Source organism: Hypanus sabinus, chromosome 5, assembly GCF_030144855.1.
Source record: "Hypanus sabinus isolate sHypSab1 chromosome 5, sHypSab1.hap1, whole genome shotgun sequence".
In the NCBI taxonomy this organism is placed as follows: Eukaryota; Metazoa; Chordata; class Chondrichthyes; order Myliobatiformes; family Dasyatidae; genus Hypanus; species Hypanus sabinus.
Window position 1 is genome coordinate 50,350,460 of NC_082710.1, and position 25,458 is coordinate 50,375,917.

General features: G+C 40.7%; 1 protein-coding gene across 1 annotated transcript in view; it reads right to left on the reverse strand.

Moving 5' to 3' along the window:
- The window catches only part of LOC132394145 (A disintegrin and metalloproteinase with thrombospondin motifs 19-like), a 379,896-nt gene that overhangs the window by 105,692 nt on the left and 248,746 nt on the right, over nt 1–25,458 (reverse strand). Inside the window, exons 16-17 of the mRNA XM_059969941.1 lie at nt 19,234–19,361; nt 2,832–2,952 (exon numbers count right to left, since the gene is read on the reverse strand). Coding sequence (XP_059825924.1) covers nt 2,832–2,952; nt 19,234–19,361 — 249 coding nt within the window. The remainder of the gene's footprint in view (nt 1–2,831; nt 2,953–19,233; nt 19,362–25,458) is intronic.

The following is a 25,458-nucleotide window of genomic DNA, read 5'->3' on the forward strand; positions in this document are numbered from 1 at the left end:
CATAATGGCCATACTTGTACTTTCTGGTCTTGGTTAATTAGCTGATGTTTAGTTCCTCAAGCTTATTTTCAGATTTTCAATCACAGGTAATGCATCAGTTATAATGGTATCAAGCTCAGGTAACATGATACTATAAGCAGGATGATGAAAGCTTACCTTGAAAATACTGTTTTGAAAGTGAAATGCCACTTCACTTAATTCATTATTAATTGTTATTTGTAGTAATTCCACTGCTAAAACTTGCAATCAATAGTTATTCCAATTAGATGACATAGTTACTTTCATTTAAAGTACCCATGCTTCCAGAGATGAACATCAGTGAAGCACAATTATGTGTAAGACAAATAAATGCAAAACATGGGCTGGGTTTAAGGGCTTCATGTCAGTCGATCAGCTCTAAATTGACAAATTAATAACTTAATGGCAGCTCTCACTTGAGCTGCAAAAGAACATAACTAATATTCTCATTAATAGAATGTACATTTTTCATGTCACAGAGTAATTATATCCTCCTGGTTAAATATTGAAATGGCCAGACCCCATTGTCTGCTCCCACAAAATATTATGTTCCATGACTATTGAAACTATTCTGGTTACAATCTCAAGCTGAAAGAGACTCTGAGCTGAGCCTTTAGCATTTCCCTGTTGCTGAGATTTTCTTCTTTACCTTCATTAACAGTAAATAGTCTTTTGCCTTGCCTCAGTTTAGCTGCTGGTAAAGCCCTTAACTATTGTGTATTGTTTCCCTACCCAAGAATGTGAGTCAGATTTGTTTATTGTCATGCAGAAACCCTTGCAATGAAACCCTCGCTCTTATGATGTTCACGGAGTAAGAAGTATACATTATAGTAATAAATACAAGACATGCAAAGCTCAGGAAGGAGAACAGTCTGAGGAACAACAAAAAGAGGCAATAATGAAATAACCTAGAGAGATAGAATTCAAACTCTGAGAATGTGGCAGCACCATAAAGAAGCAGCTTGTGAATAAGATGATTGGTTCAAAATTCTCACCACCATCGGCAAAAGGGTGTTCTTGAGTCTGGTCATTTGGGCCAAAAAGCTCCTTGTTCCAGAAGGCGGAAGGGAACAAGGAGAATGGCCCAAGCTAACGGGCAAATTTGATGACCCTGTTAGTCCTCCTGAAGCACTGCTCCATCAAAATGGACTAGAATGAAGGATGTGATGAGCCTAAAAGACATAGATGCCACTTTGGGAACACAGACTGCTTTTAGGGATGCTTATGAGAAGAGACTGAACTGACTGGGACTGTATTAATTTTATGGATTTCAGGAGAGACGAGAGGTGTGCCATAAGGGTTGGTCTTTGGACCCTTGTATTCATTATTTATATAAATGATTTGAATGCGAGTGTACAAGGCTGGATTAGCAAGCTTGCAGATGACACAAAATTAAGAGGTGTTATTGATAATGAAGAAGGTTATCATAGATTACAGGGGGTCTTGGTCAGTTAGGGAAATAGGCTGAGGAACAGCAAATGGATTTCAATACAGATAAATGGGATGTGACACATTATGACTGGTAGGGCACTGGGTAATATAGTGGACAGAGGGTCCTAGGAGTACACATGCATAATTTGTTCAAAGCTGTATCACAGGTAGACAAGGTGGGGAAATGGACTTTTAACACACTGGACCTCTTTAGTCAGGGCATTGAGTATAGGAGTTGGGACGCAATGTTGCAATTGTATAGGTTGGTGGTGAGGCCACTCTTAAGTACTGTGTACAGTTTTGGTCACCGTGTTACAATAAAGATGTGGTTGGACCACCATGGTAACGTAGCAGTTAGTGTGACACTATTACAGCTTGGGGCTTTGGAGTTTGAACTTCAATGCCGGTGTCCTCTGTAAGCAGGTTTGTACCTTCCTTCCCATGTGCGCATGGGTTTCCTTTGGGCGCTCTGGTTTCCTCTCACAGTCCAAGGACGTTCTGGTTATTGCGCTAACTGGTCATTATAAATTGTCCCGTGATTAGGCTGGGGTTAAGTTGGTGGGGTAATTAGTGTAGGTGGAGGGCTCGGCAATGCAGCTCGAAGGGCCTGTTCTGTGCTATATCTGTAAATAAATAAATAAACTGGAAAAAGCACAGTAAAAATTTACAAGGATGTTGCCAGGATTGGAAGGCCTGAACTATAGGGAAAGCTTGGTCAGGTCATGTCTTCATTCCTTGGAATGAAGGAGAATAAGTCCACTATGTACTTGTCTTTGAAAATTGAATAAAAAGATTGAAAAAGAAAGAAGGAGAATGAGGGGCAACCTTACAGAAACAGGTTAACAGGTTCCTTGATGTAATGGAGTCCAAACTAGGGGGCATGGAATTAGGTTGAAAGGAGAAAGATCTGAAAGGGTTCTGAGCAGCAACATTTTCTGCAGAGGGTGGTGATTATAAGGAATGAACTGACAGAGGATGGTGTTCATCCAGGTGCAAGAGTATCATCTAAGAAGCACTTAGGATAGATACATAGAGGGGAATGGGCTGGAAGGATATGGGCTAAAATTCAGGAAACTGGGACTAACTAGGTACACAATGTGGTCAGCATAGACTCATTGGGGCAATGGGACTGTATCTGTGCTGCATTGCTCGATGACCCTACTTAGTTACATCACAAGTTACAAAATTCTTAAATGCCTTGACAGGCAGAACAAGGTGGATATTCTCATATCTAGGGAATCTAGAACCAGAGGACATGGTTGGGGAACATTTTCCAGCTGAGACACCTAATACATTGAAATCTTTTAAGTGATGGTAATTCATATCAGAAAAGACTCTGTGGACCAGAAATACTTAATGTTCGCAGAAATAAGCCAACTTGCCTGCCCCTCTGGTGTGATTGAAATCTCCTTTGATGACTTTACAAGATCTTCCGTTCCCATTACAAACTCCGCAATGATCTTCTCTGGCAGAGGATCCTAGTATATCATCACAACCAAGTTTCTGCAAAACAAAAAGCATTTCTTGTTGAATGACAGATAGTTATCCCCGTGTGACACATTACTGTTTATATTACACTCTACTGTATGTCCTTTGTAATATTGTTTGTCTATCTCCAGAGAATCTCAGGAGTGAACATAACCATACTCAGTGATCAAGCATCTGGATACCATTACCCAGGAGATCGACCCACTGAGTTCCCAATTCTCTCCCTTAGTTTTCCCTTTTAACTTAACATTTTCAGTCAGAAGAAAAGATATTTGCTGTAATAGAATCTTTCCCTTTAAATATATCAAAACTGGACCCCAATTACAATCCCTGTCATTGGCAACAGGAAGAGCAGCAGACAGAATTATTCACCTAAACATTATGTTACTTTTCTTGTGGTACCAGTGGGGCCAAATAGCTCAATTTTGTTCAGCCACCTGAAGGCCCAGGTAAAATGAATTCTGTGGAGTTATTTGAATCTCAGGGATTTTCCTCATATCACCTGGATATGAGTAAATTTCCTTGAGGTCCACGGTCAAACTCGACCAAATGAGGGCGTTCATCCAAAGTGTATCATGCAATACTTACTGTAACAAATCTGGGCAGAGCTCCCATGGAAATTGTCTAGTTTGACCATATTTTCTATGTCCTATATGCTCAAGAAGGAACTAGGAAGTAAGACGTCCCCTTTTCCCAGACCCAATGCATAATTCCTGAGCCCTTTTAAGATTTCACAGCAAAATGCTAGCTGTGGAAACTTAAAAGGGCGCAGGAATTAGGTAAGTTATACTCATACCTAAAACCAGCTGCAACTTCCTGACTTGGTTTGATTCTTGTCCTTCCCTTCCTGTTACAGTCAAGGTTAAAATCCAGTTTTATAGTATTCACTCCTATTGGGCAGTGTTAGCTACTGCTAGAGTAATTCATTCCTGAACAGTGAGACTTCAATTAAACAGAAAGATGTATCAGAGTGCTCAGTGATAAATTCAGAATAGCTTTGAAGAGGTAACACTATTCATTTTGGCTATCTGAATCTCTGAGAACTTCAAATTTGCCATAATACCTTTTGCTGTGAAAACTTAAAAAGGCTCAGGAATGATGCACTTGGTCTGGGAAAAGGGGACGTCTTACTTCCCAGTTCCTTCTTGAGCATATAGGACATAGAAAATATGGTCAAACTAGACAATTTCCATGGGAGCTCTGCCAAGATTTGTTACAGTAAGTATTGCGTGATACACTTTGATGGAGGTCCTCCTTTGGTCGAATTTGACCATGGATGTTGAGTCCTAGCTATCTACATAGTCGATACACAAGTCAGGGCAGTACAAAATGGAGAGCAAGCTGTTGCCATTGCATGAGGCGCCCCCTCTCCATGCAACTAATAAGTTCAAGGGAACAGTGCAGACTGCTACAGTCTGGCACCAGTGCTATCACAGGGGTTGCTAGTCAACATTGAACTCAAGGTAGGACTGCTTCAGGGACTCCAGCTCCGGATTTTCCCTTGAGGTTTACGTTTGGATCCTTCCCTATGAGTGTATACAGCTGCAAGGCAGCGGATGTTTCAGATCAGGCATACTTACTGTGGCTAGAAACTGCAACTATTCAAACCTGCAAGCTGTGGGATATCTTGCTCTCTTGGCAGCAAGCTGACCTGACAAATGGCTAAACATGGCTCCTGAACCATTTAAAACTCAGTTCCAGAACATATTCCAAACTAGTTGCAGGCCATATTTTATAGCTATCTGCAAGGATAAGATGAAATTGTGAAAACTTAATGACAAGATTTACTTGCACCACAACTAATTCATGATGTAAAACTTTTCAAGGTGCAATTAAGGTACTTGCGGCTTCAAAGTCACAAATTAAATGGTATTGATATATAATAGAATGTAGACATTTTATACAAGGAAAGAAAAGGGGAGCTTTATACCTTGTAAGCAGTTCTAGTTTTGTGTGTGTGGCAGTTTGGCCATAAAAATGCACTTATAATGAAATGGTAGTTTTTCTTAAAATGGTTCAAGTCTTTGTTCAGATCAATTTGCATAATCACAAACATTACGTCAATAGTGAATGCACACTATAGGACAACATTCCATTAGAAATGAGGAGTTAAAAATCTAAACTAAAAATAGAAAACTTTGGAGATATCTATTAGGGTACGATAGGGAGAGAAAGAAATAGATTTGATGAACCAAAAGAGGTGAGTGTTGATATTGGATCACAGGAAAATTATGCTGGTGAGGTAGTAATGGGGGACAAAGAAATGGCAGATGAACTTAATGGGTACTTTGCATCTGTCTTCACCGTGGAAGACACTATCAGTGTGCTGGAGGTCCATGCATATCAGAATGCTGGAGTGAATGCTATTACAATGACAAAGGAAAAGTCCTAAGCAACCTGAAATGTCTTAAGGTGGATAAGTCACATAGGCCTGATGGACTACATCCCAGAGTCCTGAGGTTGTTAAAGAGATAATGGATGCATTGTCATAATCTTTCAAGAATCACTTGAATCTGGCATGGTCCTGGAGGACTGGAAGATTGCAAGTGTCACTCCACTCTTTAAGAAGGGAGGAAGACAAAAGGAAGGAAATTATAGGCCAGTTAGCCTAAGCACAGTGGTTGTGGAAGTACTAGAGTCTATTACTAAGGATGAGGTTTCAGGGTACTTGGAGACTAATGATAAAATAAGTCAATTAGAGTGATTTCTATGAAGGGAAATCTTGTCCGACAAATCTATTAGAATTCTTCGAGGAAGTAACAAGCAGGGTGGACAAAGGAGAGGCAGTGGATGTCATTTACTTGGATTTTCAGAAGGTGTTTGATAAGGTGCCACATAAGTCTGTTAACAAGATAAAATCCTATGGCATTACAGGAAAGATACTGGCATGGATAACAGAATAGCTGGCAGGCAGGAGGCAGCGAGTGGGAATAAAAGGGGCCTTTTCTGGTTGGCTGCCAGTGACTAGTGGTGTTCCTCAGGGGTCAGTATTGGGACCGCTACTTTTCACATTATTTGTCAATGGTTTGGATAATGGAATTGATGGCTTTTTGGCAAAGTTTGCAGAAGATATGAAGATAGCTGGAGGGTAGGTAGTACTGAGGAAGAAATGCGATTCAAGTAGACACATTAGAAGAATGGACAGATGGAATAGTGTTGAGAAATGTATGATACTGTATTTTGGTAAAAGGAACAACAGTGCAGACAATTATATAAATGTGTAAAAGGTTCAAACTACAGAGGTGCAGAGGGACTTCGGAGTCCTCGTGCAAGATTCCCAGAAGGTTAATTCATAGGTTGAGTCTGTGATAAAGAAGGCAAATGCAATGTTGCCATTTATTTCAAGGGAAATAGAATATAAAAGCAAGCAGATAATGCTGAGCCTTTATAATACACTAGACAGGTCACATTGGAATGTTTTCAACTGTTTTGGGACACATTCTCAGAAAGGAATTGTTGTTATTGGTCACTGGGATGATTCTGGGAATGAATGGGGTTAACATATGAGGAGCATTTGACAGCTTTGTTGGGAGTTTCCCGAACTTGAGGGAATAGAATTGAGGGGAAACCTTCTAGAATTGAGGTAAGGAGGATTTTTTTTTAGCCAGACAGTAGTGAATCTGTGGAATGCTCTGCCACAGACTGTGGTAGAGGTCAAGTCCGTGGGTATAGTTAAAGTGGATGTTGATCATTTCCTGTTTGGTCAGGGCATCAAAGGATATGGCGAGAGGCAGGTGTATGGGGTCGAGTGGGATCCAGGGTCAGCCATGATGGAATGGTGGAGCAGACTTGATGGGCTGAATGGCCTAATTCTATTCCTATGTTTTATGGACTAGATAGTTCCAGTCAACGGGCACTAGGTCTAGTACTCTGTGCACATGTTTGAAAAGGATTTCTGCCTTTGGTTTTCATAAGGAGCGTGGGACAGTATCCCAGTCTTACTGGAACTGAATTACCACACAGATCCTGGACAGTATCCATGACTCCCTTGTTTAGAGTGAGAATTACAATGCAAAGATGTAAGGTCATAGAAGAGGGTAGTTTACCTCATTTAATTATTTTGCTCTTTTTAATGTTTTTACATTCTGATTATGGTTAAACTTACTTTTAAAATGTTATGAAAATACTTAATAATTATCTTTTATTCCATTTACTTCAATGTTTATAGCTTTTAAATGCTTCTAAATATCAGTGATATTAAAATTAAACGTGAAAACCCAACTCTTCTTCTGGGAATGAGGAGGCCTTCCTTTCATTAAGATTGCAGATAAACATTCCGATCTGTTGCTGTCCATGAATGTTCCGACATCCCAGGCCCTGATTCACATTGACAACTGCGTGTTGCCAATTCATGATTTTGTTTGGAATATATTGTGCGGCTGCCACATGGATCTGACTGAGAGAGATCTTGAACTAGTGGTGAGAGTTTCAGGAAGACCCCAGACGGCAAAGGTCAATTAGAGCTCATACTGCTTACAAAGTCTGCTGGCTGCCAAACTCTGTCAGAGCTGCTTACACGAGTTGCCTTTTTGATGGTGTCCTGGAGGTTTGGGCCGCCAATTTGCTACCTATGAGATCCTTACTTATTATCTTACTGAAACTCACTATTTATGACACTGATGTAGTCTTGAACAAACTGTTCTTTGTAGCCGTATTCATGAACATGTCTATTTGATAATCTGGAATATTTATCCCATATTATTCAATGGATGCAACCTACTGAACTTCCTTTTAGTTTTGACAGTATGTGTTGTAAATAACCTGCTAATAGTTACAAATACAGTGGATTCCAGTTAATTGGGACACAGAGGAACCAGTATATTTTGGCCCAATTAAATGGCTGCCCCAATGAGCTGAAGTTTCATGAAAATATTTTAAAAAGTATAAAAAAGAAAAGCTGGGCAAATGAATTACAAAATAAACTAGAACAGTACAAATAGTACTACAGTACCATATATCCTCTGTATTAGTTCTTAATAGTTATCAAAGAAGTGTACATTGTCATGCTCTTTTGATTGACTGTAAATGAACAAAATCAGTGCAGATACCTAGTGAAGATAATGGCCTGCCTTCATACACTGCTATTAGTCCTCCAAATCTTCATCATTTTGTAACATTCAAGATGATTGTTGATACCTTCAAATTCCTCATAGTTCCTAAATTAGTGAAGTAGTGAAATTGTTTCATTTTCACTCTAGGCCATTTCTGGTACCTTTAAGCTTGAATGCTTGAAACCACAGTAAGCAAAATAGCTCAGAATTGTCTTACTACTTATTTTTCATCAACTATCAGTGGCAAAAATCACTGCTTTTGAACACAAACACACACAACTGACATTGTTTAAAAACTATTCGGCAAGTCATCTACCTTTGTTAAGTGGCATTGTGTCCCAAATAAATGAAGGGCACTTCAGCAGTTTTCTCAATTAGTTTTTGTTTTTTCACAGTTTCTTCAAATAAGGGGCTGTCCTGAGTTTTTTGTTTTGGCGCTTGCCATGTCCCATTTCATACCTCGTTCTTTTCTAAACTCACAAAGTAAGTTGTCTTTGAAGTTGATAGATGAATTCAGTTATAAGGGACATTAGTAATATGTTTGAGGCACTAAATATAATGCAGTTGTTCTAGCACTGACATTTTCTACAAATCAACTGTAATGTCTAATACACTTATAATTAATGTAGAACCAGAAGTTTCATGTTCATCTAGATGAAAGCAGGAAAAAATTTAAGGGTGAGATCATTTTTATCTACTGTTTATAGAAAAGCAAAAACAGAGGTCTAGCAGCTGCTTGAAAATCAGCCCTATGGCAATGCGTTCTAACATCTAAACTTGCCCACCCTACTAACACCATCTATCATACACACAGAGCTCATCCTACATTACTGTTGAAATCAAAGTTCAAAGAAAATACATTATCAAAGTACATATATGTCACCATAGACATTCTCTTGTGGGCATACTCAATAAATCCACAGAATAATAACCACAACAGAATCAATGAAAGACCACACCATCTTGGGCATTCAACACGTGTGCAAAAGACAACAAACTATGCAAATACAAAAAGAAAAGAATTATAATAAATATGTAAGTAATAAATATCGAGAACATGAGATGAAGAGTCCTTGAAAGTGAGCCCACAGATTGTGGGAACATTTGAGGTTGAGTGAAGTTATCCCCTTTGGTTCAAGAGCCTGATGGTTGAGGGTTAATAACTGTTCCTGAACATGGTGATGTGAGTCCTGAGGCTCCTGTACCTTCCTCCTGCTGACAGTAGTAAAAAGAAAGCATAGATAGGTGGTGATCCCTGATGATGAATGCTGCTTTATGTTGTGATGCAACCAGTATTTCATGTAGATAGGTATGTTATTGATCCCAAAGGAAATTACAGTGCATTACACGTGCACAGATAGAAATATTAGAAGAGAAGTAGAAAGAATAAGAAATAAATTACCATAAACAGTCTAACAGGAGGATGTTATCACTTCCCCAGCTAAAGGTTGATTCTTTATATAGCCTAATTGCAGAGTGCAAGAATGACCTCATATAAATGTTTCACTGGTGTGGAGGGCTTTAGCTGTGATGGACTGGGCTCACATAGATGTTTTCAACGGTGGGGTGGGCTTTACCCGTGATGAACTGGGCCATGGCCACTACTTTTTAAAGGCTTTCTGTTCAAGGGAATTGGTGTTTCCATTCCAGGCTGTGATGCATTAGTCAATATACCCTCCATTACACCTCTATAGGCGCTTATCAAAATTTTAGATGTCATACCGAATCTTCACAAACTCCTAAGGAAGTAGAGGTACTGCTGTACTTCCTTCATAATTGCACCAGGGCACTGCTATAAACTATATTTACATAGATGATCCTCTGAGATGTGGGGGGCAATACTTATGTATCGGACGGACCCTACACAGTCACAGAGTGAATGTATAACTCCAGATGGGTAGCACTGCAGGAGAGGACTGAACCTAGTCACTGGATCCATGAGGCAGCAGCTTTACTAGTTACACCAGTGTGCCTCTCGCAGGGGTTATCCCAGAGGAAAACTGGTGACCACTCTCATCATCTCAGAACACCAACCCATCTTGGAAGATATAGGTATCTATATATAGATACAGATATAGATATATAGATATAATATTTCTCTACACAATTGAAGGTCATACAGTCCATTGTTTCTACGCTAATCCTCAGTGCATTCACATCAATCTTACTCCTCAACTTATTACCCTCCAACCTATTCCCTTACACATGCCTACTAATGACCCACAGATTCGTCCATTAGTCACCTACATGGTTGGGGTAACCAGTGTGAATTTCTGGGAGATATTAAGAAACCAGAGCCCCCAGAGGAAATGCACAAGATCAAAGGAAGAATGTGCAAACCCGAGGTCTGAATCAAATCTCTGTCAGTAGAGCTGTGAGATAGCTATGCCATCTAATTTACAACTAGAAGCGGAAATAGAGTTAACATTTCCACTTCTGATTTAACATGACATGATATCTCATTTTCTCTTTTTCCACAGATGTTGCCTAACCTACAGAGTGATTCCACAATATTTCATTTTTGGGTGAAGCTTTCAACCTTTTTGTTCTTTAAACTGCATGGTTAAGAATCCAGGTGGTGGCGCCAGCTAATTGCAGAATTTCAGTCCCTCTGGGGTTTTTACATTGGTTTAGAAGATCTCATGTAAAGCGAGCTGCCTGAAGATCAACCAGGCAGTCTGCTGGATAAATAATCTGACATCTACTTGATAAGAAATTGCTGAGAAATATTTTTATACTCAAAGCATGGTTCCAATCTGGGCCATGCTGCCTGAAAAGATGGTGGAGGCAGGTGCTCACAACATTTAAGAAGCATTGGAATGGCCGCTTGAATTGTCAAGATACAGGAGGTCACACACTAAGTGCTGGTAAATGGGACTAGTATAGACCAATGGTTCCCTAAGTGGGTGATATCACGCTCCTGGGGGCAGTGTGTGGAGGGTGCTCGGTAACAAGGGCAGGCTGCTGAGGGATTACAGGCTTAATTTAAGACATGGTTTACTTATTAAAACCATTTGATCCTCATTGCCCCATAATTGATTACAATGATCACATAATCACCTCATCTCTTGCTAACCCACCGTTCTGTTGGAATTGGCTCAAGCGCATTATAGTTGTTGAAAAGCAACATGACACTTCTGTATTTGCCATATCATGAGAAATCTGGACTGAAAAAATGTGTTAATGTAGTGAGATCATTGCTGTTCACTACTGTAGTATAGGACAATTCCCATAATCACACAGTGACATAGTTCCTGTGAATTAGGATATGGCATTCAATGGAGTAAAGTTCAGAACCTGCCCTTTCAAATGGACTTGACTACACTTCTTTAGCATATGCTCCAATCAAGATATCACCCACTCCACTTTATGCACCTGCAGGAAGAGTCTGGTTTTGCCTGAGCTGTGAAGATGTCAGAACTTTCCCCTTTATTGACCACAGAGCTTGACACAGGAAGTAAACAAAAGGTGATTGACCATGGTCGTTAATCCATCACTGAGATGTGGCTGAAAGAAGATCATAGTTGGGAGCTTAGCATCCAAGGGTACACCTTTTATTGAGAGGACAGGCAGATAGGCAGAGGGCCTGGGGTTGCTTGTTGGTTGAAAAGTGAAAAAAAAAATCCTCAGAAAGAGGTGACTTAGGATTGGAAGATGTAGAATCCTTGTGGGTAGAGCTCAGAAACTGCAAAGGTAAAGACTCTGATGGGAATCACATACAGGCCCGCAAACAGTAGCCAGAATGTGGAATATAAATCATAACCAGATAGAAAATGCATGGCATACAGACGTGATATGCATGATACGATAGTCATGGGGGATTTTAATATGCAGGTAGATTGGGAAAATCAAGTTGGTGCTGGATCCCAAGACAGGGAATTTGTAGAATGTCTACGAGCTGGCTTTTTAGAGAAGCTTGCTGTGAACCCACTAGGGGAAAGGAAATTCTGAACTGGGTGTTGTGTAATGAACCAAATTTGACTAGGGACCTTCAAGTTATGGAAACCTAAGGAGACAGTGATCACAATATGATAGAATTCACTATGCAGATTGAGAGGGAGAAGCTAAAGTTAGATGTATCAGAATTACAGTGGAGTGAAAGGAATTACAGAGGCATGAGAGAGGAGCTGGCCAAAGTTGTTTGGAAAGGAAAGCTATCAGGAATAATGGCAGAACACCAATGGCTGAAGTTTCAGGGGAAATTCGGGAGGCACAGGATAGATACATCCCAAAGTTGAAGAAGTATTCTAAAGGGAGGATGAGAGACCTGTGGCTGACAAGGGAGGCAAAGACAGCATAAAAGCAGAGGGCATATAATACAACAAAACTTAGTGGTAAGTTAGAGGATTGGGAAGCTTTTAGAAACAGAAGGCAGCTAAAAAAAGAGCCATAAGTAGAGAAGAAAAATCAAATATGAAGGTAAAGCATGCCAATAACATAAAAGGGGATACTTTTTTTTTCAGATCTATGGTTCAGCACAGCCAAGAGGGGCCATAAGGCCTGTTTCTGTGCTGTAATGTTCTGTGGTTCTATATAAAGAGTAAAAAAAGAGGTGAGAATGGATATTGGACCAATGAAAGTGATGTTGCAAAGGTAGTAATGGGACAAAGAAATGAATGAAGAACTTAAGTATTTTGTGGTATCTTCAATGTGGAAGACACTAGTAGTATGGCAGAAATTTGTGAGTATCAGGGGCAGACTGCAATCACTATTATTAAGGAGATGGTCCTCGGAAAGACCTGAAGGCACATAAGTCACCTGGACCAGATGGACTACACCCCATAATTGAAAGAGGGAGCTGAAGAGATTCTGGCGACATCAGTAATGATCTTTAAAGAATTACTAGTTTCTGGAACAGTTCGGGAGAACTGGAAAATTGTACATGACACACCACTCTTTAAAAGGGAGCAATTATAGGCTAGTTAGCGATGGTTGGGAAGATGTTAGGGTCCATTATTAAGGATGAGGCTTCGGGGTGCTTGGAGGCGCATGATAAAGTAGGCCCAAGATAGGTGGAGGGACAGATAGTGTTGAGGAAGCAGGGAATCTGTAGACAGACTTAGACAGATTGGGCAAAGCAGTGGCAGATGGAAAATAGTGTAGGGAAGTGTATGTTCATATAATTTGGTAGAAGGAATAAAGCTATAGACTATTTTCTAAACAGGGAGAAAATTCAAAAACCAGAGGTGCAAAGGGACTTGGGAGGCAAATGCAATGTTAGTATTCATTTCAAGGGGACAAGGAGAAAAGAGCAAGAATGTGACACTGAGGTCTTAAAACGCATTGGTTAGACTGTACTTGGAGTATGGTGAGCAGTTTTCAGTTGCTTATCTAAGAAAAGATGTGAATGCATTGGAAAGGGTTTAGAAAAGGTTTACAAGAATGATTCTGGGAATGAAACAATTAACATATGAGGAGATTTGATGGTTTTGGGCCTGTTCTTGCTGGAGTTTAGAAGAATGTGTGTGGGGGGGGGGGTGGATCTCATTGAAAACTATCTAATATTTAAAGGCCTAGATAGAGTGGATATGAAGGGGATGTTTCCTATAGTAAGTGAATCTATGATCAGAGGGCACAGGTTCAGAATAGATGGACACCCATTTAGAGCAGAGATAAGGAGGAATTTCTTTAGCCAAAGGGTGATGGATTTGAGAAATTCACAGCTATGGATGGCTGTGGAGGACAAGGTAGTGAGTATATTTAATGTGGAGATTGATATATTCTTCATCAGGCAGAACATCAAAGGTTACAAGGAGAAGGCAGTAAAATGGGTTTGAGACGAATATGAGCAGACTCGGTGGACCAAGTGGTTTAATTCTAGTTCTATGTCTTGTGTCTTTTAACAAAAATGGCAGAAACAACCCAAAATGACAAAGAAGCGTAGATAGTGTAGTGTGGAGTATCTGAAAAAGGATTTATACCAGCACCAGGTAACCAACAGCAGTCAATTTGCATGTTGTGTGTAAGATTTTTTCAAATGAGACAATGAAACCATCGAACAGTTGAAGACAATATACTCTAATAAAGCAATAAGAACTTGGCTTATTTTCAGGCACTTTGTGACAGCTTTCAGAATTGGAAACACTTAAAAACACATTTGCCAGCACTTCAAAACAAAACAGAGATGCTTCATACATTTCATTGCTCATTGCTAAATCTGGAAATTTCCATACAATTGGAGACAACTGATTCTACCAGCAGTAAGCAAGGTTCTGAGTACAATTTTGAACAAGTCACCAGGCCAAGTAATTAAAGTGATTCCACTCAACAGCAACTCTGTTCAAAGACGAATAGATGAAATTTCTGGGAATGTGGAAAACACATTTTGCAACCTAACAAGGACAACAGAATTTGCTCTGCAGTTGGATGAGTCAATTTTGACAAGCAATGAATCTTAACTTCTTGGTTATGTTTGCTTTATAAAAGACAAAATCAAGGTTCAAGATTTGTTATTTTCAATCAGACTAGTAAAAGATACAAAGAGGGATTCAATATTTCAGGTTGTTGAGCAAGTTTTCAAAGAGAAGGACATTCCGCTCGCCAACATTTTTGCTTGTGCAATAGTTCTGGCACCATCAATGATAGGATACCACAGTAAGGTCATTACTTCCTTGAAAAAGGTTGTACCTAACATATTTAACATTCATTGTGTAATCTACAGACAACATCTGTTTGCAAGAAACCTATGTCACCGGCTGTACAAATCATTAAATACTGTTATCACAGCAGTAAATAAAGTCAAGCCTCAAGCTCTTAATTCTCAACTATTTTGAGAACTTTGTTTTGAGAGTGATGAACAGTTTGAATGCTTGCTGTTGCACACAGAAGTCTGGTGGCTCTCAAAGTGAAAATGCCTATGATGCTCTTACGCGCTTTTTCAAACGGTGATACAATTTTTTGAAGACTCGAATGCTTCATTCTGTAATCAACTCAAGAATATTAGGATTGACCCTGCTTATTTGTCAGAATTATTCATGAAGTTTAATGAATTCATTCTTCAGTTGCAAGGAGATGATGTGAATCTTATCAAAGTCAAGTCAGTCATCTCCACATTTCTGTCCATGTTAACCCTATTTACAACATTGGCTTTTGCAATATTTTCGAATTTCCTAGCCTCTCTGAGTTGGAAGAGAAAGAAAGAATACCAGATGATGATCTTCAGATATGCTGCACCCACCTGGGTGAGCTGCATAAAGATATGTAAGAGAGATTTTTGGAATTTCTCTTGATGCATGTTCCAGATTGGGTAATAAATGAATTCCTGAACACTTATGATGAGGAGTTAACAGGAACGATGGAGGAAGAACTAATCTTGCCACAAAATGACTTTGAGCTGAAGTGAAGGTTCAAATAATCAAACTTTTAGTTGTAGAAAGGAATCTCTGAACTTTATCGTGCACTGTGGAAAAAGATCAAGATATTTTTAAGAGTCTATCCAACATCATATTTAGTGAGTGCAGTTTCAGTGCAGTTACCCAACTTCTTTCAAAGCAATGAGACAGAGTGAAAATTACTGAATGAGGGGATCTGAGACTCCTTCTGAGTGACATTCAGCCTGACGTTGAGAAGCTGACATCACTGCACCAAACCCATCCATCTCATTGAAAGGAGACAAAGCAATGAAGTAGTGGATAGTTGACTACTAATGTATGCAGTAAAATTTTTGGTGAAAATTGTTTTTACTGTCATTAAATAAAGGCATGATTTTATTTGAAGCTTTATATATATTTGAATAACTTTTCCAAATTTTTGTCACTGCTTTGAATTTGCAGCTCCTATTTTACTGTGCATCATAAATCAACTCTTCATAGATTTAATGTAATGGCCGGAAAGGGAGAGTGGGGATGTGGTCTGGGAGCCAAAGGGGCAGTAACCTAAAAAAGTTTGGCAAACACTGGTAGATACTTGAATGTTAGCATTGAGACGGTGGAGGGCTAAGTTCTGTGCTGCATCACTCTATGGTTTTTAAGGTGATCACAGTGGTCATCTACAATGGTGGAAATTATTCTGGATCCAGCAAATTAAATCACTGGTCTCCATAATTGCGCATTTGCCTCACACAAATGCACGATGGAATTTCTCCGCGTCTCTGGATCTTGGAACAGCCTAGCAAAGATCAAGAGACTAAGCCTCAAGTGACACAGAGCAGGAAATACTGGAATCAAAGCAGGGCATGGGGATTGGCTAATATCAAGGGTGAGAGATTTTTTTTTAAACAATTTGAAATATCTTTGAAAACTTAAAATTTATGTAAATGTAAACAGGTTAACAGATTAAAAAGATAAAATCCACTAAAGCACAAAGTTACAGTTTATTACAATTTAATAAAAATCAAACAAAGGTAAAATAATTTAAAAATGTTATTCAACTTCATTTTGAAGGGGGAGAACACTACTGTGAAATGAGTCTCTCATCGAACACCAAGTCTGACTAGCTGTAACACTAGAGAATCCCAGCAAAGCCAAGCTTGACGATTGTTATAAAAACTATAAATACAATCTGTTGTTCTTTTGTTATGAAGCTGAGTTTTTAGTAGTTGTGTAATTTATCTGAAAACATGCTTGTATTAGTGATGGTAATACTTTGCTTCCAAAATAAGGTTTTCATCATGGTTATCTGCAAAAAGAATAATTTCTTGTGGTATATGTAGTCTTTATACCTTTCTTATGATGTAAACACCTGAGGTTAGTTCATCATGAATAAGTACTTACAATAGATAGGGCTAAAATTTGGGATGTCTACCATGTGACATCTATTGTAATTTGCAATAAAAAGTCCTCATAAATTTGTTTGATAACAGTTTTGACATCAACATCATTGAAATTATAGTGGTATTGTTGTCACTTTTTTTAACTTTGCCGAACTCGCCTTCTATTGGTACTATTTTTAGTCAGACAGTCCAAGAACATTCAATGCAGTACTTCAAAGGTGCTCATTTTTAAACACTTGGCAATCCACAGCACTAAAAAGTATGGCTGGATTTAAATTCACCAAAGATATATGAATATTTTAATAAAAAATCTGCACTTCATAAGTGTAGTTACTGATCTGTTATTTGTGTTTGTCATCTGGTTTGATTTTAGGCCAGCAACATTTATATAAATAAAGACTTCTTGTTTTAATATATTTGTTTCAAAAGTTTACATGTTCTAAAATTACATCATATGACTTGCACAATAAGTGAATTTCTGATCAATTTATGAATTGCATATCTGACAAACAAATCTTTGGCTGGGGAAAAATTATGTTGTATCTTGATGACTACAAATCCTAGCTTTATACCAGATTAAAGTTTAATTTTTGGTATCATGCTTAATTTTTTTTCCCAATTGAATTGATTTACATTTTTCACAAGGCTTTGCGTAATTGGTTTAAGCAGGGGCAATGCAGTTGAGCAGCTGGCAGAATGCAGCCTTGTAGAACTACAGTGGTAAAGTGGTGCCCCAAGTCCGACACTCAGTGCCTCAGCTGTTGAAGGCAAGCATATGATACTTCTTCTTCACCACTCTGTCCGCCTGCGTCACCACTTTCAAGGAATTATGGAAAGTTTTGAGGTCTTTCTGTTCAGTAACACTTGTCAGGGCCCTACCATTCACTGTGAATATCCTGGTCTGGTTTAACTACACTTGTCTGTGTTAAATTCCATTATTTTCTTTTGCATATGTCCCCAGTTAATCGGGATTCTGGTGTAATGTGAGACAACCTTCTTCACTATCCACCATACCACCAGTTTGTGTGTCATCTGTAAGCTTACTGATTAGGCCACTTAGTGTTACCTTCCAATTTTTAATATGTGTAACAAACAATATGGGATGGAGGACTGTTTTCAGATCTCCAATCTAAAAATGCAACACCCCACAACCAGCATCTGCCTCCAACCTCCTATCATGCTAGTTCACTCTGGACCCCATTTATTCTAATCTTTCAAATCAGCTTACCATGCAGGATCTTGTCCAAATCCATGTAGACAACATCTACCACTCTGCCCTCGTCAACCCTCTTGGTCACATTCTCAAAAACCACTTCAAATTTGTGAGACACAATCTCCCACAAACAAAACCATGTGGATTATCCCACATTAGTCCTTGTCTTTCCAAACGGAAATAAATCCTGTCCAACCGAATCCCTCTAGTAAACTTCCCGTCACCAGCCTGTAGTTCACTTCCTTGTCCTTGTAGCCTTCTTAAATAAAAACGACACATTTGGTCAAGCTGGGGGATTTATTCATCTTTAAGCATGTCAAATTGTTAGTATCTCCTTTTTCCCTCTTTTTGTAAAGATATTCAGTGTAGGAAAATCTAAGTTGTGATAACAGAGCAGCATTGCTTGTGGAGCTGCTGCCTCACTGCTTCAGCAACCAGATTTCAATGCCTTTCTCTGGTGCTGTTGGTGCGGAATTTCCATATTCTCCTGGTGCACTGATCTCCTCCTACGTTGCTAAAATATATGGGTTGTAGATGAAATGCTCACCGTAAATTGTCTATGGTGTGCAGGTGAGTGGTCAATTCTGGGAGATGTTGAAGGCAATGTTGGGGAACAAATGAGATGAGATTAGTGTAACTGGTTGCCTCATGGTTAGTCTGAACCTCCTGGCCTGAAGAGGTAGCTGCAGTGTTGAATGACACCATAACAGGACAACACTAAAAACGTGGCTTTGCATTTTCTTTGTGCCTTTTAACGAGTAGTCAACAAAGTGGATATCCTAGGATACATCTGGCCAAGTGAATAACTTATGAATAAAACTGTATTCCTTATTTATGATGTGAAATTAAAACTTGAACAACTTTAAAATTTGTTAAACAATGTTAAAATAATTAAGTAAAAGTTTATTTCTGATCTTTAGTGCAAAGCTCCTGAGTGTATCAGTATTTAATCCTGGCAACTTCAATGAAATGTGGTGTTAAGAAATGAGTTCAATTGAGAAATGATAATCCAGCATCCCTTTAATGCTGAAGGCTGTAAAAAAAAATCTCCAGCAGAATATCCAAGAACATAAATTTCTTCTGCCATTAGGACTTTTTTTTCTTCCAATTCTATGATTCAGGAGTATGTATAATTATTTCTATCAATATTAAACAGCTGGAATTGTAGTTTCTATAGTTTTGAATTATTGTTTTAAAGTACACAGCTTTGCAGTTGTTTATGCCTGTTAAAATATTACCTGAACATTTCAAAAGAGAGTAAAAAATGATTATTTGCATCATTGAACGTAACCGATGCTATTTTCTGTTGTTATTGTACATACCTGGCATGTGCCATTAGCACAGATGTCTGCTTCATGTGGGCCACATGGCGTTCCATCTAGCACTTTTTCTGAGATCAGTATCGGTTGATCTTTCCCCAGGGGAGAGCAAAAGAGTGCGCAAGGCTCCTCTGAACAGGAAATCAAACAATATGTAACACATCATACATTAGTCTCGTCTATATAACGAAGCCTTGTGTAGAAGTATGTCTTGATCATTTAACTTGACAGTTCTTTAGCTGATTTTCATTGAATTTCCAATATCCATGACAAAACTTTACTTATTTAGGTACTTAAATAAAAAAAACTAAGTGCCACTGTGAAATTTAACAACTCAAGTGGCTATTTTCCCCTTTTGATATCACAATAATCAAACATAACACCATACTGGTGGAATTCACACTTCATTATATGTAATAAACCTGTGTACCACAACATATAATCTTAAGACTCCATGAAACATTAGCAATAATTGCAATATTGTTTAGAGTTCAAAAGCACGTCAATGCTTCATAGCTATTATGAACTATAATTTATTAAAATAATTTGCATTAGAATTTCACCTGGACACATTCATATGTATTGACTAATATTTGAAGCACTGTATAATTTCCTCAGTAAAAATGCAACACAAAATAAACCAAATCTAAATCTACAACTCTGTTTTGAGTTTTAAAATGCACTAAATCCACTGACTTCACTTTTTGTGAAGTCAGTGGTCTCTGGTACATGAAACAGACAGACATGGGAAGATGGTGGGAACATAATTCTGACAGGTTGTATTCAAATAAAATCTGAGGACAGTTGTTGAATCAGCATTAAAGTTATACCCAATTTTGACTTGTTTCATACTGCATAAAGCTATTAAAAGGCTGATGCATCTCTCAAGTATCTAAAATCTCTTTGTTCTTTGTACCCGTACCAGTTTTCCACTTCTTTTTCTGAAGGTGCTGACTCACTCCTGGTAAATGCCTCCAGAACATAGACAGCTAACGCTGATCTGACCTTTCAGCAAAAGGGTACATATTAATCTGGAATTGATACCTCAGGGTTTTTTTATCTGTAACCCCCTGGGTCGCCTCAGGCTCGCTCAGCTCATTCTTGTCTAGGGGAAGCAGCCTTCGGCCCCGCCAACCTGGGTAATCAGCTGGTGTGGATGCTATGTGATGTCCCCGCCTCACCCACAAACAGACAGTACACCATATACAAGTAAATGAGTACAATTTATAAAGGTTACTATAACTAAGTGATTAATAACGATACAGTATATATGAAGAGAAAATTAAAGAAAAGGCGCCAAACTTATCAAAGTCCAAACCACTTCGTGCACAGCCGTTGGAGCTCAATTACTGAAGTCTTCTGGCCACCATTCGATCCCCTCCGAACTCCTCGACTCGCAGCTCAGGACCCTCCGAACTCCTCGACTCTCCAAACAGCTCAGGACCCTCCGAGTGGTCAACCAAGCACATCTAGCTTCATCCCCTCCTCCGTCCTCGGAGAATCTCCCAGCCTCGGACCCCCCTTTGGGGTCCGATCCTCGCCCAGCTTAGAGCATTGCGTCCTCTCTCTCGACCCCCTCGCGCCGATCTGCCCAAAAGCCCGTCAACAAAAGCTTACAGACTCAGAAGAAAGAACATTAATCCCCATTTGGTTTACAAAGGAATACCATTCTCGTTATCAGTAAATTAGCATTCCTGCTAGTTAACAAAAAGAAGAAACCCTCTTTACACTCTCCCTCCACCAAATAAAAGTCATGTCCTCATGACTACTAAATAACTCGCCACCTTTCCTGCCAACACACCGTAACCCAAGCACAAACAGTGACATCTCCTCCCCACACAGTAACCCTCACGCCCTGTTTTTCAGGCATTACTTAGGCCAACTATCTGGGGGTTCCCTAACCCTTCTGAGACCTCCGTACCCCCTCACCTAAACCCTTCAGGCTCGGACACAACTGGGGATACCTTGGGCCCACTACCAACTCCTCTCTCAACCTCTCACTCATGCCCCACACTGCACACAGCTAACCCTCCCCACTACACCTGACTCAATGGGAGAAGGGCCAAAGGTCTCTTCCTCAATCGAGGGAAAGTCAGCAAAAGGCAGCATGTACCACACATCCAGCACATCATCCATCGAATCTGTATTCTTCCTCATTCCTGTGATCGGTAGCTGCTGTTTGATCTTCTCCAAACGGAAACACGTGGCCTGCACTGCTCCCACAGTCTCTTCAGCCTCCTGTTCAGTATTCACTGCACTTCTCTCCAGCTTTTTCTTCCTCATGACTTCTTCCAGATCAACTTTCAGGTTTTGCACTTCATTTGAACTGTCGATGGTCATCTTCAGGTTCCCTTCAAGCTTCCACTTCTCTCTTCTGAGATTCGTCTGTAATTTCTTCACCTCCGCAAACTCCCCTCTCCGGGTTCTCAGTTTGCTATTACCCTCAGTCAGACAACTTTCTTCATTCTCTCCAACTTGTAAGTCTTCCGAATGGTTCCAGATCACTTTCTCCAGTCTCTCCGTCTTCATTTCAAACTTGATTCCGTAGAGACAGTCTCTCACGAGCTGCGACCTTCGCCAGCCCTGGCACGTGTCCCGAAAACACTTTAACTCGGTAATTCTCAGCTGCTCCTGCAAAGACCTCACTTCATATTCTCCTGAGGCAAATCCAAATACCAAGAGATCATCCACAAACACCAAAACTCCAAACGCCTCCATATCCCCTATGGTCTTCCACCTGCCCCGCAGGAAGGTTGCAAGGGCTCCAGATATGCCCTGTGGCATCTTTTCGGACCCGAAGACTCCTAGGGAATTTATAACGGCCATCTTGTCCTTGTCGGCCCCACTCATCGGGATCTGGCAACATCCACTCCTCAGATCGAGCACCTTAAACCACATCGCATCATTCAGACAGGCCATTGCCTCTCTGGCCCTCAGGGCCATATTCTGGTCACTGACAGTGCGCCTCTTCAACGCAATACAATCCACACACATGCTGCCTACATCTTCCACGGCTTCAGGGGCCAGTCGCCGCAACCTCTCTCTCTCCGAGGTGTCTTCAGCAGTCAACTCCCCTCTCTCGTGGTATTTCGCAGCGTCCACTAAGAGGGTCTCACCCTCAGATACTTCCCCCAGGCCGTACCGCCACTGGCTCTTGTTTGAATTCGGTATCAGCCCAATGCTGCTACACACGTCCGCACAAGCAGCTCGAAACCCTGGGTGCATCGACAATGCCTCCAAACAACGCTCACCTGCCTCCTCCGGGCAGGCCCCCAAGCACACCAGCAGGATATTGGTTCTCTCTAGAACAGAAACGCTGCCCGTCTCAACAGGGTCCGGACACATCAGCATTAACGATTCATGAACCTCAGTCTCCTCCACATTTGCCTCCAAGAACTCCATTTTCACTGACCAACAACCGTCGTCTGGATAATCACCGGCACTGGTACCCTGAATCTCCAGTGTTCTCAATGTCGTCAAGGGTAAATGCTTCCAATAACGGTTATGAAACAAACTGTACAGCAACTTAACCGGCGCCCCGGTGTCGAGGATGGCTTTAACTTGACTTCCATCCATCCGTAACCACACCTGTGCGCATGGCCCCTCTAAGCTTTCAGGAATAGGGTCTGTTCCTTTCGGGAGTTCCTTGGTACATTGCTGGGAACGTGCTCCCCCAGAGACCCCAAGCCGTTCCCCCACTGGGCCTCCTCTAAGTTTCTCGACACCTCTCGAATCAACGGAACAACTGATCCCCTTGACAGATCCCCTTGGCACCACAAGCAATTTATCTGCCCCCCTAGGCAAAAAGGGATACCCTAAAAACTTCCCACCAATCTCCTGCCACGGGTATGATAAGCCCCCCAGCTGCGGCATTTGACTTCCAGTCGAACCACACGCATTTTCCCACACTTTCCCAGAACTGGCAGCGGTCACTTCGAGGTAATTGCGCCCGACAGTTCTAACAAAGTCACCAGCCCGCCTACTCAAACTTTCAACCCATCCCTGTCACTTTTCCTCAGCCAAGCACTGCCACTCACCCAACAACTGAGAGGTCTGCTCCGCCCACACTTCCGCCCCTTGAGGGCTGGACATTATTCCAATAACCGGGCGGAGCCCACCACTGCTGAAACATCCCAACCTGTCACTCCTCAATCTCCAAACAGTACGGACAACCCATGGTCCCACCACCATTTCGTCAGCACTAGTCGGAACTCGAACGACCTCCAGGCTAGCAACAGCAGCCACCCCACTCAACACACACGCAGCGATAACCAGCAATCACACACCCACAAAGGCACACCAGCTCTTCGCCGCAGACACAATTTAAAGAGGGTGATCACACAGCCTCCAGAGAAATCAATCCCGGACGAGCCCCCACAATGTAACCCCCTGGGTTGCCTCAGGCTCGCTCAGCTCATTCTTGTCTAGGGGAAGCAGCCTTCGGCCCTGCCAACCTGGGTAATCAGCTGGTGTGGATGCTATGTGATGTCCCCGCCTCACCCACAAACAGACAGTACACCATATACAAGTAAATGAGTACAATTTATAAAGGTTACTATAACTAAGTGATTAATAACGATACAGTATATATGAAGAGAAAATTAAAGAAAAGGCGCCAAACTTATCAAAGTCCAAACCACTTCGTGCACAGCCGTTGGAGCTCAATTACTGAAGTCTTCCGGCCACCATTCGATCCCCTCCGAACTCCTCGACTCGCAGCTCAGGACCCTCCGAACTCCTCGACTCTCCAAACAGCTCAGGACCCTCCGAGTGGTCAACCAAGCACATCTAGCTTCATCCCCTCCTCCGTCCTCGGAGAATCTCCCAGCCTCGGACCCCCCTTTGGGGTCCGATCCTCGCCCAGCTTAGAGCATTGCGTCCTCTCTCTCGACCCCCTCGCGCCGATCTGCCCAAAAGCCCGTCAACAAAAGCTTATAGACTCAGAAGAAAGAACATTAATCCCCATTTGGTTTACAAAGGAATACCATTCTCGTTATCAGTAAATTAGCATTCCTGCTAGTTAACAAAAAGAAGAAACCCTCTTTACATATCTTTTCACTGAATCTGGATCCATGCAATCTCCCCTATCCTTCCTCCAGTTTCCTTAGTTAATCAAAAGTAAATATGATTTTTAATATATTAGCTTTTTCCAACATTGGATTGGTATTTTGCAAATTAGAATGTAGTGTATTGAATATTGCTTCCTAAGTAACACATTCTTCAAATTGCTCCAACTGTAAAAAATATATATTTATCTGCTCAGGAGCAAGGTGAGATCATTCACAAATTCTTTTGAGAGGGTTGAAATAAAGCAGGAATGGCATATTCACAGACCTATAGTTATATGCAAGCCTTTCTTGATCACTCTGACTGCTTATTTTCATTGTTTCCAATGATTCCGATTTATTTATCCCATGTGCATCAAACATCCAGTGAAATGTGTTGAATGTGTTAACAACCAACACATCCAAAGATGTGATGGGGAAGACCACAAGTGTCACCACACATTCTGGCACTAACATAGCAAGGCCACAATGTTCAGCAGAACAATACAAGCAGCAACAACGGCAGAACAAAACAAGAGAACCAAGGCAAAGAAGGCCCTTTCCTTCCCCTCCCCCCCCCCCCCCCCCACACACACACTCCTCTAACCACAGTACAGGCTGCACTTGGGCCTCCAGTCCTTGGCCCCAGACTCACAGACATTGACCTCCAACCTGGACTCGCATAAGTGACCTTGGGTCCACTCCCTCCAGACTCAACATCTTCGGCCTTCAACCTTTTGGGCTTCACACTAGAGTGCAATTTTCCCCGTATTCTGAAACTATGAAGCTGAGATTCCATTCCTAGTACACTGCTGACATAGACCACCCTTTTTTTTAAGGTGCTTCTAACATTCAGAGATGACTTTCCTGATTCAGTGGAGTTTGCATAATTACTGGATGATCTTCTTGGGCTTCTTGCCAGGTGCAGGTATCGATTTTTACTGATATTTCGATGACAGTCTGCCATCTTCATCAGGGATGATGCCTGGCATGTCTAGTCTGGTGGTATTTATACCCCCGTTGTCTATCTCTCCTTTAATGATTAGCCCTCATCAAATCAGTTTTCCACTGTCTAAACTTGTTTACAATTGAATTCCAGTTCTTACTTAGAGTAAAACAGTCTTTGTTAAAATTCTTTTCCTCTAGTTTTATTTCAATGGTTTCATTCATCTGGTGATCCCAA